Here is a 22,575-nt window from a genome sequence, read left to right as displayed (position 1 = left end):
AGAGAGAGAGAGAGAGAACAGGAGCTTTGGTCTTTTGTCTGTCTCAAAGGGATTACTTTTCATTTTTGGAGTTGTAAATAGTTTGGCAGTGCGAGTTTGTTATGTAAACTGCATCTGAAGGCCATGTTTCACTATTTTAATGATTATTAAAGACTTGCTTGCTCACTATATTTGGTGGTCACGAAAAGTCTCAGGTAAGTTATTCCACTGCCAGCACAGTAAGGTGTGTCATAAATCTATCTCGACATATCAAATAACTCATTTGTTTGAATGCATCTTGGTGACTGCCACTTTAGAAAAGTAATATTCCTTGACTGTACCTCAACATTTTTACCAAAGTATGAAATACAAATCTGGATAAGCGGTCTGTGGCTGTTTGGAGACAGTGGGCAGTAGTTGGAGGGAGCATGCAACACATGTTTAGTCAGTTGCTTTACTGTTTTCTCAATGTCACACTGATCCAATTTCCTATGCTCATTAAAATAAAATACACATGTCTCCCTCTGGTGGCGAACTCAACACTCTGCATTTTCTTGTTGGTTCTCATCTTCAACTGGTTTAATCTATACCTTTTGTGCTACCATCACTGTGTATTGTATTTCTAATGGGGAGTAATACTTGTCTTACATCTGCATCTGATGTCTGATCTGCTAAATACATGTGAAGATATCACCGCTACAGAGAGAGAGAGAGAGAGAGAGAGGGAGAGGGAGGTGGCACGGTGAAGTGAAATAAAACCTCTTTTTTTCTAGTTTAGTGCCAACTGCCAGAAGCCCTGACCTTAAGTGTAACTCATGACTCGGTTAGCTACCCCGTCACAGTTAACCAGATCATCCTACATTAAGGAAAATGAGAAGTGCAGCAATTATGGGAGAATGGGATCAAATTAAAAGCCTTTTAGACATGGAGGAAAGCTTGGCTACTGAGGAATTTAACCGAAGGGGCTTTGTGATTGTTGGCTAATAGCCAATATATCTGGATGATAACCGAGCTTTCAAACATTAGTTGTTCATCTATCACAGTTTGTTTGCCACGCCAGCAGGCGAGGGAGAAACCCATGCAGGTTGATGGGTGGCATGTTGTAATGGTGTCTTATAGTTAGTCGAAATGATGATTGAAAGTTGCACATTCTTCCCTTTTAAATTCTTCCATCCACATTCATCAGAAGTGGATACCATTCAATCCAGTTAAATGTTCATAAAATCAGATTAAATATGAAACTTAAACCTACATGCATGCTAATTGTTTCAGATCCTCTTTTCTGTTTGTATACTAAAATGACTCATTTATTAACAGCATATTTTAACAACCAGTTACTTATCTATGTTTTCATTTCTAAAATTGTAGTTTGTCTTGTCTTTATGCTTTTTTATCTCGTCAGGCCAGCAGCTGCTAATGTTTTTCATTGCAAAATTAGACTATATGAAAACACATGCCCGCCCGCACGCACGCACACTCCACCCGTTCCAACTCTTCACCTCACATTAAGCATGATGCCCACCATGTGTCCAGCTGTCAGTTAAGTGAAGCAGACCAGACTCTCAGTAACAGAGTAAGAAGCCACTCCACAGTATGCGAGTGTTTTCCATCATGCTGGCTCAGCCTCTTCTCAGTGTTCCTCCCGCTGCCAGAAATGCAAACATGTCTGCCCTCCTCTTATCAGCCGGGTCACTGACACTCGGAACACACACAGAACAAAACAGGCATCCTCATTAGGTCTGTTTATTTTTTGTTAAGAGACAAACACACCAAGAGGTCCTCGAAAATAGGATAAAAAAAAATGTCCGGTCCAATTAAGGAATTAGAAACAGTATGAGAAATATACATGCAGAGTGAATGAACTTGGATAGATATCTGCAGGTGTTTAGTTTTAAACCTTTTATTAACTGTCTTTTTTTCATTTAAGCCAGCAGACATAAGGTGGCAAACACGACATTTAGATATTGTTGATATGGGGAACATTAGCATGAGGAACATTAGCATTCATTTGGAGCCATGTTTGTGGCCACTTCTCGAACGTAAGTCCAATATTTATCTTCTTTTAGCTCTGTTTTTGGTCTCTATCACCTCCTAAGATAAATATCTTTAACTTCTATATGCTCCACTACATTCACCTGCTAGTCACTAACTTTGTTTGGTACTAATCAGGTTTTGTACAGTGGGTTTATCGGAGCTCCTCAGCTGTAGACAATGTTGATAACAGCAGTGACGGTGAACCCAAATATCAAAGTAGCAGACTTTAAAACCAAAACAATGAGCTGAAAAGCACTTAAACGCTAAGGAAACAGTCACTTCATTCATTGTTGATACAAAAATATTGATTACAGCGGCTTTGAAGAAACCGGCTTCAAAATGCGAACAGTGGGTCAGATAGGCTTGGATAATTCCGTCTAAAAAAGTTAAGAGATATACCTTCTTCCCACTCTGCTACTTTTTTCATCTTTTCCTTTCCTGGTGTTATCTCTGTCCTCAGGCTTACCCAGAAGCCTTGCCGCTGGTCTAGGCCTCCAAGTGAGAGACGCTGCTTCATGCTCTCTCTTTGGTGAAAAAATAATGTCATTAACGCTGCCTGGACAGCTGGCAACTTCTGTGTGGGTGTTCTTCTGACACAGCAGACTTGTTCAAACGGCAGAATTGCTGATCAGCTTATTATCCATGCTGTCTTAAGTTCGCCTTTATGGACCTATATGGTGGGGAAGTCGGTAAGTGATGACAATTGCGTCCCAGGAAGCACAGGGATAAACCGGTGAGATAAAACCGAGATAGATCTGTTTACTACTCAGACATTCATTTGGTGGTTTGACAGGTGGGATTCATTAACTCCACAATCTAATGTGGTAAACCCCTCCTGAAGCATGCGCCGTAATCCCTGTGGGACCCTTCATAACTCTGCCTGCTCTGCTTCACCCATCCGAGGGCCCTAATCAGCTCTAACTGTACCCCACAGTGTACACATTTCTCTCTCTGTTTCTCTGCTTGTCTGCTCGCCTGTCTTCTATCTGTCTATTTCACCCACACTGCTCTTTCACAGCTGCCACTCTTGTCTTTATTCATTATTTACACACTCTCTCTCCGTTCTTTTGTGCTGCTCTCTGACCAGAGTGCCGGCTGTGTAGGAGGTGCAGCTTCTTCTGTCATCCACACATGAGCACATCTTTGAGCCTCGGATCTTGTTAGACCTATCACGTCCATGTGGGATCACAGAAGACCCGCGGTCAGATTCAGTTCCCGGTACCTCTGTGTTTAACGCTGCCTGATACAGACGATTCGCCTGTAGGCATGCCGGACCCCTCTCTGTTCCTCCTCGCAGTCGAGCTGCCCAGGGGGCTTTCGGTCAATCTTTCCACGTCGTTGCATATTGTACTGCATTCGACCGGCTAAGCCCTTATTGCACTGGTTACCCCCCCACCAGACTCTCAGCCCCCCCAGGCAGCTCCAGGCCTTCACCCTGACCACTGCCTCGCAACTCATGACAAGCACATGATGTGAGAATGGCCATGGCTCAGGTATTAGCTGAGACAAAAGCTAAAAAAAAAAAAAGAGGGGCAAAGGGATAAAGGCGAGCTTGTTGCACTGGTGAAACATTTTCTGTTTCGGTTGTTCCTCCACGTCAAGTCTCCCGTCCCCCGACTGCAAACAGTCCCACACAATGAAGCAGATGTTGAATGCCGTAACACTGCATAATCCGTACACTTTCCCAAACAACTGCTCCTGAAATATGCATGCACAGAAACATACATTGCTTACCGGGTTACACTGCTGTGGCAGGCAAAAGAGCAACAGCATGATACTCTTTTGCCTCCCGATGCAGCGGACTATTAGTATCCTTCACACAGACGTTTTATCAGGAGTCGACAGACTTTTTTTTTTTTTTTTTTTTTTTTTTGGTCACATGCAGCTTAGCAGAATTTGCTTGACATTTACTTTCATGGTGATAAAAAAATTTGTGGGTAGAAAAGCATGCGCTGAGGATAGCGAATACATGTTTTTAGGTTGAAAGTGAGCATCTTATCCTTGTAAAGCACAGAGTCTGTTATGTGTGTGTGTTTGTATGATAACAAGCGTGGTGTCTTGTCAATTTGTGGTGTAAGCGAATGGTATGGCCATTATTATAATTACTTATTCATTTGTAAACAAAAAAAAAGTCATCCTCCTTGTCTCTCTTAACATTTCTTCGCCCTCATTTCAGTCTCTTAACCTCATGTGTGTCTCTCTCCTCTCTGTTTTATCCTCTTCAATCCAAGAACCCCAGTGACACAATGAGCCTTTATACTCTACACGCTACACCATATACTGTAGCTCTGTTCATATTATATCGCAGCAGCTTCCACACTGATGTGTTGTATCGCCCTTCTTTTCCATTTTTCTTTGTCAGCTCAGCTTTTGATTAGAGAACAAATCGCTTTTCAACATACACTCTACCCCCTCTGTGGGAAGACGCTGGGAGCTTCAGCTCCTGCTGGGACCCCTGAAGTCTCTCCTCTTTTCTTCTTTCTGGGTTTATGGAAGTAGAAGCTATATAACGGCACTGTATTGTATTCAGTCTTATTACAGCACACTAGTCTCAGCCTTTAGTGTTGCCAGTTGGAGGATATTTGGGTTTTCATGTCTCTTTACATTTCTCAACGGGCAGTAAGAACAACTCTGAAGCAAGATAAAGAAGATGTGTTGAAATCCCTCTGTAATGTTGTCTTTCTTTGTTTCTCTCTCTCTCTCTCCTGGTGTCTTCCCACAGACACCTTTGAGGTCCTGATAAGGCAGGCAGAGAATCACACGAATGCCGTCCTACAGGAGTCGTACGGCGACATGGCTGACCAGGCCGTGGGCCCTGTGCGGGAACTCTTTACAGATATCAGCCTCTTCCTGCTGGGGTCTGAGCTCAACGTTGATGACTTAGTGCAGCGATTCTTCGACGCTCTCTTCCCGCTGGTCTACAATCACCTCATCAACCCAGGCCTCAGCGACATATCGCCAGGCTACGCTGAGTGTGTAAGGTCATCCAGCCGGGATGTGAGACCGTTTGGTGGGGTGCCCAGCCTCCTGGCCGACCAGATCGCCCGCTCTGGGGTCTCCGGGAAGCTTCTCCTTCAGGCACTGCACCTCGGCATCGAGGTCATCAATACCACAGACCACTTACAGCTGAGCCGGGAGTGCAGACGGGCCCTGCTCAAGATGCACTACTGTCCTCACTGCCAGGTATGGATGCATGTCTCTGAAGTGAAGTTTATCGATCTGAATTAATCAAAGTCTTTTCCAGCATCACTGATCCCGAAGTAATTTGCTCCACAGGGCTTAACCCAGTCCAAGCCCTGCATGGGTTACTGCCTCAACGTGATGCGGGGCTGTTTGGCAAGCATGGCGGAGATTGACAACCACTGGAGGGAGTTTGTTCGCTCGCTGGAGGGCCTGTCGGCACGGATGCAAGGACCTCAGGATTTGGAGCAAGTGCTTCTGGGAGTTCACACGCTGCTTCACGATGCGGTCGGACACGCTCAGAAAAATGGACCCCGTCTCTCAGCACAGGTCAGATCGTCTGTGAGGAGAGATTTATATTGTTTCAGATGGTAGACTTGAAACTGTAATGAGGCTCTGTGGGAGGTGAAAACCGGTACCACCAGTAATCGCAAGAAGAGATAAAGGATAAAGCACTGTAACACTTTTCTATAAAGCATTATAAACATACTAATAATCCATTGTAATCTGCTTATAAAACACTGTATATTTATTGTTATAAGCACTCATACATACTGATAATGCTTGATAACAATAATCAGAATGATTATACGATCAAGTGTCATAATACTTCATGATTGTTGTATTTATAGTATTCTCATAGTTGTAAGGTGTATATATATACTTTTTTAGAATGCATCATAATGTGATTAGAAGTAAGATTAAAATTGTAACTTACTTAAAGTAGACTATGACCACTTAGAGTGACTTATAACCACATTGTATAATAGCACAACAATAATTATGATACACTATGATCCTCACAAAAAATGTGACCATTAATGTTGAAGTATTATGATACTTGACCTTATGAGTCATTATAAAATGCTTTATAATATAATAGGACTATTGTTATAAAGCATTATGGATATTTCTGAGTGTTTTTAATGCATTATAAGTATATTTAAAATGCATTATAGACATACAGAAAGTGATACACTGCTATTCCAGCTGCCAGCAGTACCTCGGATAAGTATGTGGTGTTGAGCAAATTACTTGTATGTGCTAACCTACTTGCCAATAAACATGATTGTGATTGTGATTCTGAGACCAAAGTTAAATTGCGTGAAAATGCACATATCGCACACAATAGGTTAGTCAGACCAGAGCAGGCCCAAACTCTCAAAATGCAGCTCCAAGGCAGTCAGAAACGTTCGAGTTAAACTGCCATGAAACAAAAGTAATCTGTTAAAGTCCAGTCATAAAGCATTAACGTGTAACTTTCTGTTCCCACATTATGGTGTTTCTGAAACGAATGCCTCAGGATGTTTTTTCCGGAACTACACTTTCTTTCCCGCTCTGATAGATATGCCACAGCTCCATTCAGTGGTTGTCTAGTGTCACTGCTGCTTGATAGGCTTCACATGTAGTACATTCAGAGAGATGATAGGCTTGGCTGCACTAATGGCCGTAGTATAAAAACCCTGTCACTCAAGCATTAAAATAAGGCTTATTCGTCATGCACCAGTACAATTTCCCAAGCCTTAAAATGCATGTTTCTCCCTCAGTGTTTCGACTTAAACCTTGGTCTGTCTCATCATAATAGGTGCACAAACTGTGTGGTCCACCAAGCAGGCGGCCTGCGCAGTCAGGCAGCATCCAGCGCAGCAGCAGCAGAGCATCCATCCCTCTTAAAGCTCTTGTCAGAGCGTCAGGGGACTCGCTCGCTATAAGGAGGAGGTAAGTGGGTGAAAGACTCCAGATGTGTGCATAGAAAGAAGTGCCATTTTCCGATTTTAGTGTGTTAAGTCCACAATCAATATGTAAAACACCTTGTTAAACAAGTTAATTATCTGTGTGCACCATCTGTGGATGCTTTTACAGGGACTTTTTGAACAGCCTACGTCTCTACCGTACGTTCTACGGCGGCCTGGCGGATCAGCTGTGTGTGAGTGAGCTGGCCTCTGGTGACGGGCTGTCCTGCTGGAATGGAACCGACATCGTAAAAAGGTTTGTTTTGAAATGAGTCAATACTACAGATGGGGCGACAAATAAAACAACATCACGTGTGTCTGTATGGGAAGGAGCGAGTTACCACAATCCTTCAGAACAGCTTCAGTGCTTCTTTGCAAAGCTTCACAAAACACATTGGTTTAAAGTCTCCCACAGGTCAGTGGGAGTTTGAAAATGATTCACACCATTGTCCTCAAACCACTCAGTCACCATTCATGCTTTGTATGAAAGTCTCTACATGTGTTGTGTTTTTTTCATTGTCATTTATTCAGGTGTTTTTCATTAATTTGTCTCAGAAATAACTTACAAAGCGCACTCGATCAATGCTTTTACTTACTTCACGTGGATGATTGACCCTCACCGTGCAGAATGACATATGTGCACAGTTTCACAGTAGAAGATTGTTTTTACATTCCTCTGCTGAAGGGGAGATTGTCTATGTACTCACCTTAAATCTGAGTTCAAGATGATGTGCAGCAGGATTTAATAAAATCCCAACTGGTCGGGAAGCCTATTCTTGTCCAGTATGCAACTTATACATCTCATGTCCAGCGGTGAAACTTTTGACTTTTGAAACAATCTTTGAATATTCATAGTTTTTTGATTTTTCAATGAGATTTCTAATGAGGTAATAATGTGCTGCCACCAATGTAGAATTCATCTATTAACTGTTAGAGCTCACAGACATAGATCTTGGATATGAATGGTTGTGAACCGGAGCAAACAAACTGTCCTCTTTCATAGTATCAGTCAGCGGCCTTGTCTCCATTACATCACAGCTCTCCATCTCACCCGTGCTGTCATCACTCAAGGACCCCCTCATTTATCCTCAGTCTGTGGTTGTTCCTCTTAACTGTCAGCCGCTGTCAGCGCTGTAGAAATGGCAAGTTGGCCCGTATTTCAAACTGCGGTGAGGTTGTAGTCGCCAGTTCGGGTTAGACAGCCCATTGTAAAGGATGACAGCTTTGTTGAGATCATTTCACAGCTGCTGTGTGAAGGTAAGAAAGAAGGAGGGTGGAAAAGAAGGAGGCCCTTCACAGCCTTCTTGGCGACCGGAGAGATTCACAGGCATTCTGAAGGATGTGTGGTCGGGTGTTGCTCATCAGAAATCGCATTACTTTGAAGACAGAGTCTCAAGGTTAAGTTTCATTCTAGCATTGACAATTTACGCTTTTCATCTTTTTGTTATTTTCTGATATAACACCTCAAGTTTCCATTACAAAGGAGGCAGCCATCTCTGAGTATAGAGATGTTTCTCATGTACTGGAGGAAGAGGCAGGCCAGCAGGCTGTCTGTCATCTCTGCCTGCAGCTTCTGGGAAATGTTTATGGTCTGTGGGCTTCTCTCAGCTCTCTAACCCTCCTTCCTCTTTTCCTCATTCACACCAACACTTATTTATTGGGACTTGTTCACCTCAGGTTCACTCACAGGTTTTCATTTTGATTCGGTCATTACCAAAAAAAAGTAGAGGAAGAAAGCTGGGGAATTGAGAGGCATTAAGAATCTGGGGAGACGTGGCTCTGGGGAGCAGAGTCCCTGCAGCTTAGCAGATTTCCTGCAGATCTACAACCCTGTGCGGCTTTCTATTAGCCTAGAACCATAGATGAGTAGCTGGGAGTCAACACAAGCTGAGACAAAAGCGATAAATAACCTCCTGCCTACGGGTCATAACCCAACATCCACTGAGAGAGAGGGGAAAAAAGTCACTGCTGGATGGCGGCTGATTTACAGAAGCTCATTGAGGCCTCAGAGACCTTAAACGATCAGTTGCTGTGTGTGTGTGTGTGTGTGTGTGTGTGTGTGTGTGTGTGTCAAACTGTACATTTGAATGAGTGTGGATACCTTTAATAGCATCTCTTTGTGTGTGCTGGTGCAGATTGTTTTATGGTCTTAAAGGAGTATTGAGTTGTGGCAGAGCTTTGTCTTATTTAATAAAAAAAGAAAAGGATGAGCAAAAAAAAAAAAAGAACACAACACAGGGGTCTGAGATTGAAGGAATATGTAATGCAGGTCCTCATCTGGGTACCTGGTAAACAAAAAGGTAAAGAACAATCGGATACAATCATAGAGGAAGGACACAAGTTGCTTTCATCTCAATGTCTGTGTGAAGGAAGATGATAGGGTCTCGCTTCAGGGGGGAGTTGGTAAACACATTCTTTCTCTTTCTGGTTCGTCCCTCGCTTACACATTCATACTGGGAGGGAAAAAAGATTGGACATTACATTCTCTGATTAGTATTATGATTATTTACAGTTTTGTCCTCTTTTGTGACTGCTTATTTTAACTAAAATAATCCCACACATTGCATTGAACTGTGCAATGGATGCTAAATAAGAAAAAAGAAAATCCAATTTACCAAAATTACAGGACAACGGGCTTTATATCGCACCTAAATACTCTTTTGTTACCATCAGAAATGTGTTTGTTGAGTACCGAAAGTTGGTATCTAATGCTGCATAAGATTTGCAGTCTTGTTTACTTATTTACTAATCCAGTATTTACTGATTTAAAGCTAAATTTGAGCATTTTTAGCAGTTGGTCACTTGCGTTGGGAAAACAATTTAGACTTCATTAAGCCTTCAATAATTGATTTTTGTGGCCACTTGGGGGGGGGGGGCAGTGGAAACAAGCCGTAAACGACAATGACAATTATCACCTTTTAACAGAAATGGCACCAAGTCATTGCTTTGGAGAACACAAGTAAGTCCTAAGTCTTTGCACTCCAGTCCCAATCAAGTCCCAAGTGGAGACTGACAAGTGCTGAGTCAAGTCCCATGTCCTAAACTTTGAGTTTTGAGTCCTACACGTCAGACCATTTGTGTCTGTTTGTAATTTTCCACCCATGCGTTTTGCATACTGCCATTTGTTTTTTGTTGACCATTGCATACTTTTTGTATATGTACCAAATTATCTTTGGTCTTTGTCTATTTAATTTTCTCCAACTAGCTCTAAGTAACATAATGTTAGCTCTTCATGGTCAAGTGGATCTGAGGAATTAAGTGTGGTCTTGTTGGGAATGTTAGTTGATTCATGGCATACTTTTAAGATATTGCGGAGGAAGTCACTCTCCCTCTGTGTGTTGTTGTCAGAGCTTCTCCTTGCTTTGTTGACATAGCCGGGCCTGCTGCACATGCTTTTAGTGCATGTAAGGTTATGTGAGCGTATCCCACTGCTCTCATACGACAGTAACGGCTGATAACGCTGATAACGCTGTTCCGACCGTCAGCGTCGTCGTGGAAGTGTAGCACCCACCCTCCGGTTCCCCCTCAGGTAAGCACTGTTAGCTCTGTCAGCAGGTTTGAAGCAGTTTGTAATGTTAGCCCTGTTAGCATCGTTAGTTGTGAGCTCGCCGTTGATATGTTGAGAGCCATTTAGAGGCAATTGAAATAGGTTCTGTATTGTTACGTCCTTAAGTTGTTGTGATTTATGTCACTGGACAGCAAGAGGTAAAAAAACCCAGTTAAACGTCCCTCAAACTCTGGAAGTGTCGGTGATCTTCTTTTGTTGGAGACATTGTCCACGTCTTGGCAGAAAGGTTAACGCTTTCCCACAAGCTTTCTCTATCCATCATGGATACACACACACACACACACACACACACACACACACACACACACAGACTGAAGGAATGCCATGTTGCCATGAGCTGCAAACACACACACACCAGCGACCATCTTTTTCTGTGTTTCTCTTTTGCAGTAACAGACTGACAAAGACCAAATTAGTCAAGGGATTACAGGGATCCTCATTCCTTTTCAGCTGCCGCAGCTCTACTTTCTAATTCAGTTTGACAACTGATATTAAAACTTATATGTGAGCGTGTACGAGGCAGCACATTTATTTTGGAATGTATTTTGCCATATTCTTGTCACCCTTACAATGAGAGACAACAACCAGGAGTTATAGCAGTGCTAAAAAGAGTGTGATGTGTTATTCATGATTACCTCCTCCGGTGTAGACTCGCTTTAATTTATCCCCACCTGCAGTTTGTCTCACGGCTGCCAACACACACCAGGTGTTTGGCGGTGAGTGTACATTTTCAAAGAGCCTTTTTTTCTAATTGAGTACAACAGTTTTTGTTTTTTTTTATACAATTTCTACGATAATAAGGCAACTGACCTTGCATGCTGTTGGAATTTAACTCGGGAGGAATGAGCACGGAATGCTACAGTTTTGAAAAGATGCCTGAGGACATGCGGGTAGATTTGAGTGTGGCCTTTCGTTTAACAGGCCACCCTTCATGCTGGAGTGGCTGTCTAAGCACTGACCTTTGACATTTCCCGTGTCTGTTCGCTGCCTGGTTAATCTTGAAGAGGTTAATCACATGGTAATAAGAGCCCTGGAGTTGCAGTGCAGGCCTCTCTTCAGTGTGTGGCCAGTTGGCAGAGGAAAGGTCTGATTCTTTAAATCTAGGTCTATGCTGCTCTGTTCATATCTATTTTATTCTTTTCAAATGGCGGTTTCCTCATTTTCCTATTTCGTCATTTGTCTCATTCTCGCTTCCATCCCCCCACTAGATGTGGAGCTCAGGTGATTTGCCTTGGCTTAACTGAAATGACAGCTTTTAAGCTCTGCTAATAGGAATCCACTGAAGAAGCATCAAGAGCTTAGGTTATCCCAGGCTACTCGGAGGATGTGCTTCCTCATTTGAGGGTTGTCTGAGCCTCACTGCGAAACCCACATGGTGTTCCCATCAAGGGACAGCATGTGTTGAATAATAAAATATATCTTCACTCTGAAACTTTTTCTGCTTGTGAGACCCCCCCCCCCCCCTTGTGGCCCCTCTGCGCAGGCTGCTCGTTTCTCAGAGTTGTTAGCCAACAGTCAGTCATAATTCTGTTTGTGGTCCGTGACCCTTTCCCTCTTTTACAGCTCAAAAAACATACTTCACATTGTAAATCAGCTTGATGCTTTTTGCTAATTTTATAACAATTGGTTAATAAATCCTTAATTGATAAAGGAAGTATTTTCTCTTTTTTTGAATGCTTCAGTAAATGATGTAGTACTTAGTTATCAGAGGACACAGCTGTTGCTGATTGACTGTACTTTTTACACAACAAAAGACCCTCTCAAATCCCAAATAAGTTTATTTATATTTCTGTTATTGCGGTCTGTTCATAAGAGGAATTACACCTTTCCGGACTGTTATCAAAACTTGTATTGTTGATACATAGCTCAAACTTTTACAACATGAAATATGTCCTTTATTTAGTGATATAACAATGTTTTATTTTTATTTCCTTGACTTGTCAGCTTCGTTGAATGTGCATGCCTACTTTGTGGCAGAGGAAAGGGCATACTATACTCTCAGACCTTCGTATACATCAGGTTATAGAAGATCAAAATAAAATAATTATTTTTACACATACAGCAGTGGGACCCCAAACAATTAAGAAGTAAAGCCATTTTCAACAAAACACAAGGGTTAAAAATAAATACTTTATACTACATGTGCATATATTAGAGAATCTCCATATACTGCCTCAAATATACATAAAAACACAGCTGGTTATCTTTGCACAGGGCACATATTAATGCCCTCTCCTCGTCCATTGATAAACCTGCTGGCAAAGCTGTGGCTTTCTGTTCAGTAAAATGACTGTGGTCATTGCAATCATAAATCCAAGCACTTGTGCTTTGTCTGTATTAGAGCTGTCGTAGCTCTCTTTGACCAGCAGGTGGAGCTCTGCACTTTTGAGTTACACTCGCACTGGAAACACATGCCAGATTGCTGATCACTCCACTGCTTCCCTCTGCATGCGTTTCAATGATGTATGGTGGTGGAGAGGTGGTTCTTATCCACGCTGTCCCTGACAGTGACAGACAAAACCGAATTTAGGTGATAGACAGACACACTGCAGAACATCAAGTCTCAACGCCTCCTCCTGCATTCGTTTGATGAACTGACCTAATTTTGAACGGAAAGGAATAACCTTTTAAACATGCGCTGTCAAATATATTATGCATAGCTGTCCTCTTAGTCACTCTCATGTGAGGAAGTAAGAGTTGTTTCCCCTCCATCACATGAAAAAAAACAACTTGAAATGAATGTGGTATAGAATCCCCAGTAAGGCAACGGTTCATAAAGTTAAATACAAATATAGCTTGAGGTTTTTCCTCTCTCTTCCTGTCTGGGAACAGACTTGGAAATTTAGTGTCTTGTCATAGTGCACAAACCGTAATAGTTTTGTTTTGACGCATTCTCAGTCTTAATCTTTTGGTGCAGTCTCTACACACAAGCAACAGACAGTATTTCAAAAAAGTTACACATCTTCAAAGTAGACAAAAGAGTGACAGAGATGGGTGGGCTGATTGGACAGTTTTGGTTAAGGGAGAGAGAGGAGGGAAAGATGAGAGTCAGAGGAACAGGAGAGGGGACATTCTTGAAGAGCTCCTCTGTATTGCGACAGCTGGCTACTGCAGATAACCACAAAACCACTGGAGCACTTGAGGTCTGGGTGCTGCATGGCTAGAGTTCCACTCCAACATGACCTTATATCCTGCCTGGGTTTAGACGCAGGGGCTCGGTCAGAGTACCACATCCTCACGATTATCCCAAGTGACAGAATCAAGAACTGACTGGCCGACTAAATTGAGTTCATAAGTCCTTCTTGTATGCACGTATAGATATGTGTGTGTGTGCGCGCGTGTCTCTGTCTCCTTTAAAGCCCCCCCCCACACTCAAATTATGCATGATTGCTCTGCACAGATACATTTTCTATCTAGCTCTCTGGAAAAAGGAGATTTCATTTATTTGTGCTCATAAATGATCCCTGATGTTGCTACAGTAACTTCCAGCGAGGCCACTGCAGAAGAGACAGTAAATTCTGAGTTTGCTGGTTGCAGGTGGTGCATGTATCTGTGTTTCCTTCTAGTAGTCCCATTCATTTTTCAGTGTATCCACTCCCTTTTGCTTCTCAAGCATGGATCCCCCCCCCACTCCTTCACCACAAGTTGGATGCCTGCCTCCAGCATCTGGTGCAGATTGTGACCCTGCAGCATGCCAGGTAGCAGGACATTAACAGCCAAGGCCTTATTGTCCAGTGATGAGCTGTCAGAGCACACACCCTCACCCTCGTGTGTGTGATATCGGCCCTGCCTCCGTCTACCGTCGAGCACACGCGCTCGGTCCCCGCGGAGCACTCTTCCTCTTTACCTTGGATATAAATCAGAGGCTGCTGGAAAGCGGGGAACAAAGAGTTGGAAAAAAAAATTGAAGTTAATGCTCATAAAGAGGGAGCAGAGGTAGCGCGTCTGTGGTGGAAAAACCCTCTGTGTGAGCGGGATCTATTTGTTTCGTCATAAAAGACTGTTAAGGAAATGGAGGTGACAAAATGTGATTTAATCACAAGGACACAGCCGTATTGTTTTGATGACAAGAGCTGTTTCCCACAGTTCTTAGCAGGAAGAGTTTGGCATTCCGAAAGTAAACAATAGACTAATGGAGGTATTTTAGTCATGGACGTCTAGAATGGAGCTCCTGATATTTCCTTTCTTGTTTTCTTTTGTGTGTGGAGAGTTGGTTGTGCATCCTAAGTATTTTTTCTCAGCGACTGAGACAATCAGAATGTCGGCCTGAATGCAGAAGAAAATGGCTAATGTTGAATTCAACACTTTCATGCATGTCTGCTCATGAATTCGAGTTGTGTGCTGTCCCATCAAGGGCTCCTTATTTCACATCAACTTAATGGCTACATGTACACCATATCCATGTTGAGTTCTGCTCCAGAACATACTTCATTTCTCTCTTAGCAGGAGTGTGGCTGGAAAGAAAGACTCTCATATCTTTGTATCATTGTGTTGGGTTATCTCACAGCTGCAGGCTTTTGACAATGTGTGGGGTACCTTCTGTTCCTTTAGATTTTACACTCATTTGTTAACTAAACATGCTTCCCATTTACTGCCACAAAGTGAAAAATGTGGTCGTCATTAAGTATTCATTACCTGTGCAATTTGTTTCTTCTTTATGCACTTTTAGCATGGAGAACTTTGTGACTGCGTAGGTAGCTCGCATTTGGAATATTGACAGTTTTAGAAGACAGCCTTTATGCTGTTCAGCGGTTTTTTATTCATGAATTCACAAACAAGCATTACAACCAGTAAATCTGCCCGTTATCCTCCATATGTTCTTCAAAACGGTACATTATGCAGTATCAGTTCCTTATATAAAAAAGTATGATAGTCTTTTCTGTCTTTATCAGGGAGTTTGTACCCACAGAAGACTCGGCACCTCTTTATAAGTGTAAACCACCTTTTAGCTCCTGACCTAAGCTGAAAGCTAGGTGTGAATATGCTCTCATTAATCTCACCTCCCACAGTAAAAAGGTCTGAGTCTGGAGGCTCCCTCAGAATAAATCTAAATAGCTCTTTCATTTCTTTGTCATAAACATAAATGTCTCCAACAACAATGTGGCACTCTCTTATCATTGTCCCTGTAATGTCCTGCAGTTTCTATGGAAACCAAGCCATTATTTAATCAAAAAACAAAAAACAAAAAAAAAGTTTCACCTTCTCTGAGTCTGCCCTTTACCTGACAGCCAAGATAAACGAGCAGGGTCCTGGGAGGAAGGCAACACAAACATGCATCTCTGCTCAGTGGCCCGTGCTCATTGGCTCTCTGCTGGAAGCCCTTATTTACCTTAATGCTGGGAGGTGGTGGTAATGGGGGAGGCTTGAGGAGGAGGAGAAGGTGTGTGTGTGTGTGTGTGTGTGTGTGTGTGTGTGTGTGTGTGTGTGTGTGTGTGTGTGTGTGTGTGTGTGAGAGAGAGATTGTGATTACTCACAATACCTCCCATCATCAACCTTGAACCGTGCTGCAATAAAAAAAAAAAAAGAAGAAAAGGAAGAAAACAACTCTTTCTGGCCCCCATAATGCACGCGGGCCAGATGATGTCATATGTCACCTTCAGCTAATGAAGGTGATGATGACATGCATGAGCGCCGCATACGTTCACCATCTGCTCGGTTCTACCGCGCTGGAGCTGCTCCCCGCAATGCTGCAGAGAGCAGTCGAGGCACGTCTGCATCACAGTGCGAGTGTCCCCTGGCGCCGCCGCCTGCATCCCGATCACTCACCGCGAGTTTAATCACGACTTCACACCACAAGCTGCTAAAGTGACCAGTCTCTGAGGCCACTTATTTCATATGACCTGAGCAACCACTGGCCGGCTGGTATGGCAGTGGTAGCTGCCATACCAAATGTTGATTTAGTAAATGATGTGTTCATTTGCCTGGTGGGTTTTCTTTACATATTATGCATTCAATACATTTTTTTTCTGCTTACCTTTAAAAGAGACAATAACAAAATGTCAAAATAAAAGACGTTAGGATCCGCAATAAGACGCAAACATATTTTTAGACATCAATGTTATTAAAATACATTAAACACAAGACAATAATACTAGAAAGGAGTCTACAGATGTATCTACTGTAGTAAAATGTAGAAATGTTATCTAACATTTGTGTATTTTGATTCATCTCCACTGAGGCATTAGGTTGTTGCAGTAACAGCAGACCTAACGTTTTAATAATTCACGATGTGGCTTACTTTAAAGAAATATGAGTCAGTAAGTAAGTAGACCAGTGTTTCAAACAGTGAAAATAGTGTTTTTTGTTATCGATCAACCTGCTGATTCTGTTCTGTTTTTGGTGAATAAAATGTCCGGATTTCTTTGTCCAACAAACATTCCGAAACTCAAAATGTATTAAGTTCACAATGATATAAAAGCAGCAATTGTTGCCATTTTAGAAGCTGGATCTAGAGAATTGAAATGATTAATAATTACAGTTAACACAATTGTTAAGTTTCTATGGATTGGCTGATCGATCACTCACCTAATCATTTCAACTTTATTGTAAAATGTAAATGGGGAATTCAGCGTGTCATGGATTTTGATGATTATCACAAACTGAGAAAACATTTCAAATTCATCTTTAGCGTGTCAGTCTACTGATATGCTAATATGAAAGCATCTTTGGTGTTCAATACCTGTTAAAAACTGATGAATGAATATTTGTCATTATAGACCTTGTAGATGTGTTTATTTTAATATGGCATGTACTTCGATTCACACATAATGTTGGAGCTGAAACAATTAATTGAAAAGTTGATTGACAGAAAATGTCTGCAACAAAACATGTTTTTTTTTAGCTGCTTAAATGTGAATCTTTTTGGTTTTCTTCGTGCTCTCTATATAGATATGAGGTTTGAATGGTTAGTTTTTCCCTATTCTGACGTTTTATTGACCGAACGATTAATAGATTCATCCAAAAAATAATTGGTGGATTAGTTGATAATGAGAGTAATTGTTAGTTGCAGCTGTACATAATGTGACTGATGACACATTTGCAGATTTTAAAATGTGCTTAAAGTAGATAAAGTCATCCATTTTTTTCCTAAACAAAGCTAGTAAAAGGAGAAATGACTGAGCACATCTTGTTCCGGCAGCTTAATTATGAAGAGTGACAAATCACAGATTGATTGACTGATTGGTTTTATTGTCTTTTTTACTTCTTAAACATCAGTACATTTCTGCCATATTCTCTTGTTATATAGTCCATTAAACAGAAATTCCAAAGGATGTATATTTTCCAGACTCCCGCAGGTGATTTTTGTTTTGTGATGTTTGTCATTTTATTCATTGCTTGCGTTATTACTTCAGAGAGAATTGTCTTTTACATTGATTACATTGGGAAGAGCAAGCCACTTTGTTGCCGTGGCAGGATATGAAAGTTTTGATTGGCAGGCGCTTGACTCCAGCTGTTGAGCAGGGTGTAAAAAGGCGAGTGTTGGTGACTGAATATGATCTTTAGATAACATCAGGTGACCTTTGAGAGCAGCCGAAACTATCGGTCTCCACAGGGATACTCTCCTCCTCTTGGCATGTCTTGCCATGTTTTTTTCTTCCCCTCTCTCTCCCTCTTTTCTCTCTCCTCTTTTTCCCCTCTCTGTGTCTGGTGAGTGGAGTTTCTGCGAGTTGGCAGCCTGTATCTGATCCTGAAGTAATTTACTGGTAGCGATAAGGAAGTGGTGTGTGCAGACTTTCGCTGTAGTCCTTTCTGACAGGGCAATCTGAAGACCATAGAGAACAAATTGGAGGAAAAGTTTGACTCCAGATAGAAGGGAAACACGCAAAGTTATTATTGTACAAATTCAACAAACTGAGATTGAGTGGGGAAACAATCATTGGCGACTGCTGATTTAATTTTTAGTGGCGTGCTTTTATTCCATTGACTTTGGGAGTGGGAATAACCGCAGAATGAAAGTGAAGGGTGGAGTGGTGTGTTAATGAGTTGGCTGAGACCCTCCTGAAGAGTTTATTTGCACAGTTTTGTTTGTCCGCTTAATCCTGATTTATAATTTTGTTGTTTACTATAAAGCACATTTTGTGATAAGGCAAAGAAATGTTGTCTTTTTTGCCTTTGACCATACAAGCTTGCATCAGCTGATGTGTGTGTGTGTGTGTGTGTGTGTGTGTGTGTGTGTGTGTGTGTGTCGCGTCCAGTTTTGTCCAGCAGAGGTTTTTTTTTTTTTTTCTTTCTCTCACAGCCAGGCAGAGCAGGGTCATTGCCTCAGGGATATGTTAGAGAAATGCTCCTCTGCTGTGGGCAAGAAGAAATATGAAAGAGACCCTAAATCAAGACACAGGGCCCCATGAATCATGTCGGCAGCTGAGCTGAAGAAGAGGGATGAGACCATCTGTAGCAGCATATGAATGGCTAACTGACTCGCAGTGGTGTTGACACAAGCTGAAGAAGTGTGAAGAAGTTGTGAAGATTAGCGCTGCCGCTCGCCGCATAGCCTGGAAACCTGCTTCAGTCAAAAAGGAGCAAACCCAAATACGCTGCATGCTCCATTTGTCACTCTGACGTTTTACAGAATTGTGCGGGGGAAATTTTTTTTGTGTTCTAAAATAAGATAAATTTGATTACAACACATCTATAACACCTAAAGCCAAGCTGTGTGAATTGTTTGCCAGCTTCTTCCTGAAATTTCTCAGTTTTTTTTTTTTCCCCTCTGGCCTTTTATTTATTCACTGATTGATTGTATTGAGGACATTGCCAGGTGGGCTTCTGAGCTACATTAATGTGCTCTTGGAATATGTCTGTCTGTTTTTTTTTTTAACGATGTGTCTGTGACTCCTCTACAGACATATATTTTGATTATTAAGGAGAATGGTGGGATCACATATCATGCAAAAACCCATCTTGTCAGGCTTCAAGTAACGCTTGTGTGACCAGTAAGCCAGAGCACGGACTGATCCACGTCCTACTTGCAGCTACGGTTTTGTTTTCATGTGTGCGGCGGTGAGGTTAGCAAAGATGCTTCAGTTGTATTACAACTGGAGAGTATGTATTTTTGTTGAAAGAAGAGCAAAGAACGACACTGAAAGCCGAAAGTGCCAGCCTTTTCCAAACAGTTTACTACACCTTGTCTATTTGGATCTGTAGATTTCTTCCCAATTCACGAAGATGTAGCATTAGATAATGCCTGATTTGCATGTTTTAACATACAATTTCAGAAATCTTGTATACCAAAAATAATTGTCTTTATGTGTCATCTGGGGACGTTTCATGGCGATATAGTTCTGTTTTTACCCTATTCACCTGTAGTGTCTTCAAAATGAGGTGAATTTCACAATACGTATCTTTAAAGGCAGTTTGCTCAAAATAATTTTTTTCTCAGACTTTGAGCCAGAAATCTCCTCTTCAGTAGCACTTGCATACACCACACTTTCCAGTTTCATTCTTATCTATATATGTTCACATATTCATTCATGCCTGATTTGTAAAATTGACCTGATTTGTTTGCAAATTAGCACATATTTAATGAGACAATGCATCATTTACATATTTAAACATTTTCAGAAATCTTGTAATAGAAAGAATAATTGTCAATTGCAAGTAATGAACTGGGGACGTGTTCATGGGGATATCTATTCGTGAAATTCTTTGCCCTACTCTGTCTGAACTGGGAGTTATCGAGGGACGTTTAGGAAACTGTTAATTAAACAAGTAGATGAGGCAGGTTGACGTAAACAACATCATGAAACAGATTGATTAATCACAACCCTTACACATGAAATCGCATTGTAATCCACACACAGGTCTATCTCCTGTTAACTTAATCTAAAACAAGTAAATACTAAATTCACGCTTAGGTTCAGGCTTGTAGAATAAGAATTAATTATCACTGAAGTATAAACTGAAACGAATGATTCCTCTAAAGTGAAATAACAGTCGAGGCATTGTTATGACATTTAAATTGCACAGACCTGTCGTATAAGCGCCTTGTGGCATCGGTAAATGAGTCTCTTTGAGGAGGGACTGATTCGCTGTGCCCAGCGTTGAGGGCATGTTATTAAAGCGCAGTAACAAGATGGAGGATAATCACAACTTCACGGCCAACCCTTGGGCTTATTTTTTTTTAAATTGCCACATAAATTAACCCATCAAACTGTTGGCACGCAGTCCACGCTGAGGGAATGAGGTATGGCCGTGTAGACAGTTTCAAGCTCGTAAACTGCAGCTATTGTAAAGTGCTTCATGTAATGTAAGTGAAAAGTTGTGGTGGAGGATAATGTACAATCTTCCTCAGATAAATTATGGTGATGAGCTTCACTGAGTGTGAAGAGTACACCTGTTTAAGGCTGACAGTGGGAAGATGAATTCTCCCCCCCCCCCCCAAAGTCCATAGCAACCCAGAAGCAGAACATGGTTTGTACAAAGGATCAGCTCAATGTTTTGCTTTTGTTCTTACTGTTCGTTGAATGTTTTGTTGAGTTGTTCTAATGTACTAAATTTGCTACAAAAGCCCATGCATCAACTTTTCTTTTTTTTTTGGGAAACTGCACTTGTTTGTTTACTGCACATCACTTCCCATCACTAGCACATGAAATGTTTAAAGCGTTTCTCTTTCAGTAGAATGCACACTGCAGCTGTGGGCACAGCATCTTAAAGCTGCTGTTTGTTGAATGTTTCCTTAATTACAAAGCAAGTTAAACAGTGAGCCATACGTGAGGGGAAAACATATTGACTGATTTAGCATCAAACAGAGAGAGATTGAGGGATGGGCGTAATTGTGATGGATCTTGGGGGGGCTGCTGCAGAAGTTGTCTTAAGGGGTGCAGTTGTATTATTCTCCTGTGATTTGCCATACAGAGACGAGTGTGGGTAGATACTGTGTGGAAACGTAAACACAGATAAGCCCATCAGAGGATGAAGGGAGAGACGCTACGGCGTGTGATCAGTCGACTATAAAATTGACTTAGACTGAGCAGTTTTACTGTCTCTCAAGAAAGATTGGTGATATGATATCGAAGGAAAATGTTAAACAATCCTGCTATATTTTTTATCTCTTTCACTCTCGGCGCCACTGTTCACTTTGTTTTTAGTGTAGCCAGACAAACACCATCAGTTTCCAGTTTATATGTTTTCAAGTACAACGAATCTAATGCAACAGCGCGGCAATACATTCTACCTTCGTGAAAGTTGTTATCCGGGCTGATGTGGGAAATAAAAGGATCGACCCACCTTTTACCTCAGCTACTGTATCACAAATACGAGGGCCACGGTGGATGTACATACCAGTAATCAAAATATAGCGGATGTTTTTAAACTGCATCATGTAAGTGACACTAGAGGGTTACCTAGAGAGTCGCCAAACTTCCTGAGCTGCTTCTGTATGTGTTCTGTACTGTTCTGTTTGTTTTGATCCCTGCGCATAGCGCGAGTGAGTTGTGGTTTAATGCTTATACAGTTGTCTCAGTGTTCACACTAATTTGCAGTGTCCAAGCAATGAAAAAAAAAACAAGCACTGCTAGAATTCTCTGAGAAAATGAGTGTCAATAGGCTCAGTCCTACTACAGTAAACGCTGTCAGTTTCATTTTGTTTTACCTGGTTTCAATGTTCAGCTTTGGCTGAAACTGTTAGAGAAGTGTTGATTCAATTGCTGTTTTATTCTTACAGTAAAGTGTTCTCATTATTTATATAAGAACTCTTTTATTTATCTACTCAGGTAGATGAAATATTGGAAACATGTCTTTTGAATTTTCTATTTTGTATCATGGATATATACTGTATATACCGTTTATAAGTCATACTGTAGGCTACTGCTACTTTTATCGTACTCACTCTTGCCATTGAGTGTTTTGCAGCTGTCACTCATCTTGAAGCTTTCAAGAGCCTTAAGGAGGTGTAGGAGCTCCTTTACTATTAACAGCAGTTCTTTCCTTTGGCCCATTCAGCCGCTGTTACGCCGAGTGAAAAGAAGAATGAGGTTGAGAGCAAAAATAAACAACGGTTTCACAGGGGTAATTGTTGGTATTTTGGTCCCTTTTGCCAATGTGTTGTTTACTGTTGTGGATCCACAGCGTCTGCAGCTGGAGAAA

The 22,575-nt window shown here is 41.6% G+C and overlaps 1 protein-coding gene across 1 annotated transcript in view; it reads left to right on the top strand.

Moving 5' to 3' along the window:
* gpc5a (glypican 5a) overlaps positions 1-22,575 on the top strand; it is a 136,380-nt gene that overhangs the window by 23,112 nt on the left and 90,693 nt on the right. Inside the window, exons 4-7 of the mRNA XM_031846837.1 lie at positions 4,736-5,196; positions 5,290-5,523; positions 6,779-6,912; positions 7,057-7,182. Of these exons, the coding sequence (XP_031702697.1) occupies positions 4,736-5,196; positions 5,290-5,523; positions 6,779-6,912; positions 7,057-7,182 (955 nt within the window). The remainder of the gene's footprint in view (positions 1-4,735; positions 5,197-5,289; positions 5,524-6,778; positions 6,913-7,056; positions 7,183-22,575) is intronic.

Source organism: Anarrhichthys ocellatus, unplaced genomic scaffold (assembly GCF_004355925.1).
Source record: "Anarrhichthys ocellatus isolate YVR2014 unplaced genomic scaffold, GSC_Weel_1.0 scaffold6, whole genome shotgun sequence".
Classification (NCBI taxonomy): domain Eukaryota; kingdom Metazoa; phylum Chordata; class Actinopteri; order Perciformes; family Anarhichadidae; genus Anarrhichthys; species Anarrhichthys ocellatus.
Note: the sequence above shows the minus strand (reverse complement) of the source record. Positions and strands in the feature narration are given on the sequence as shown.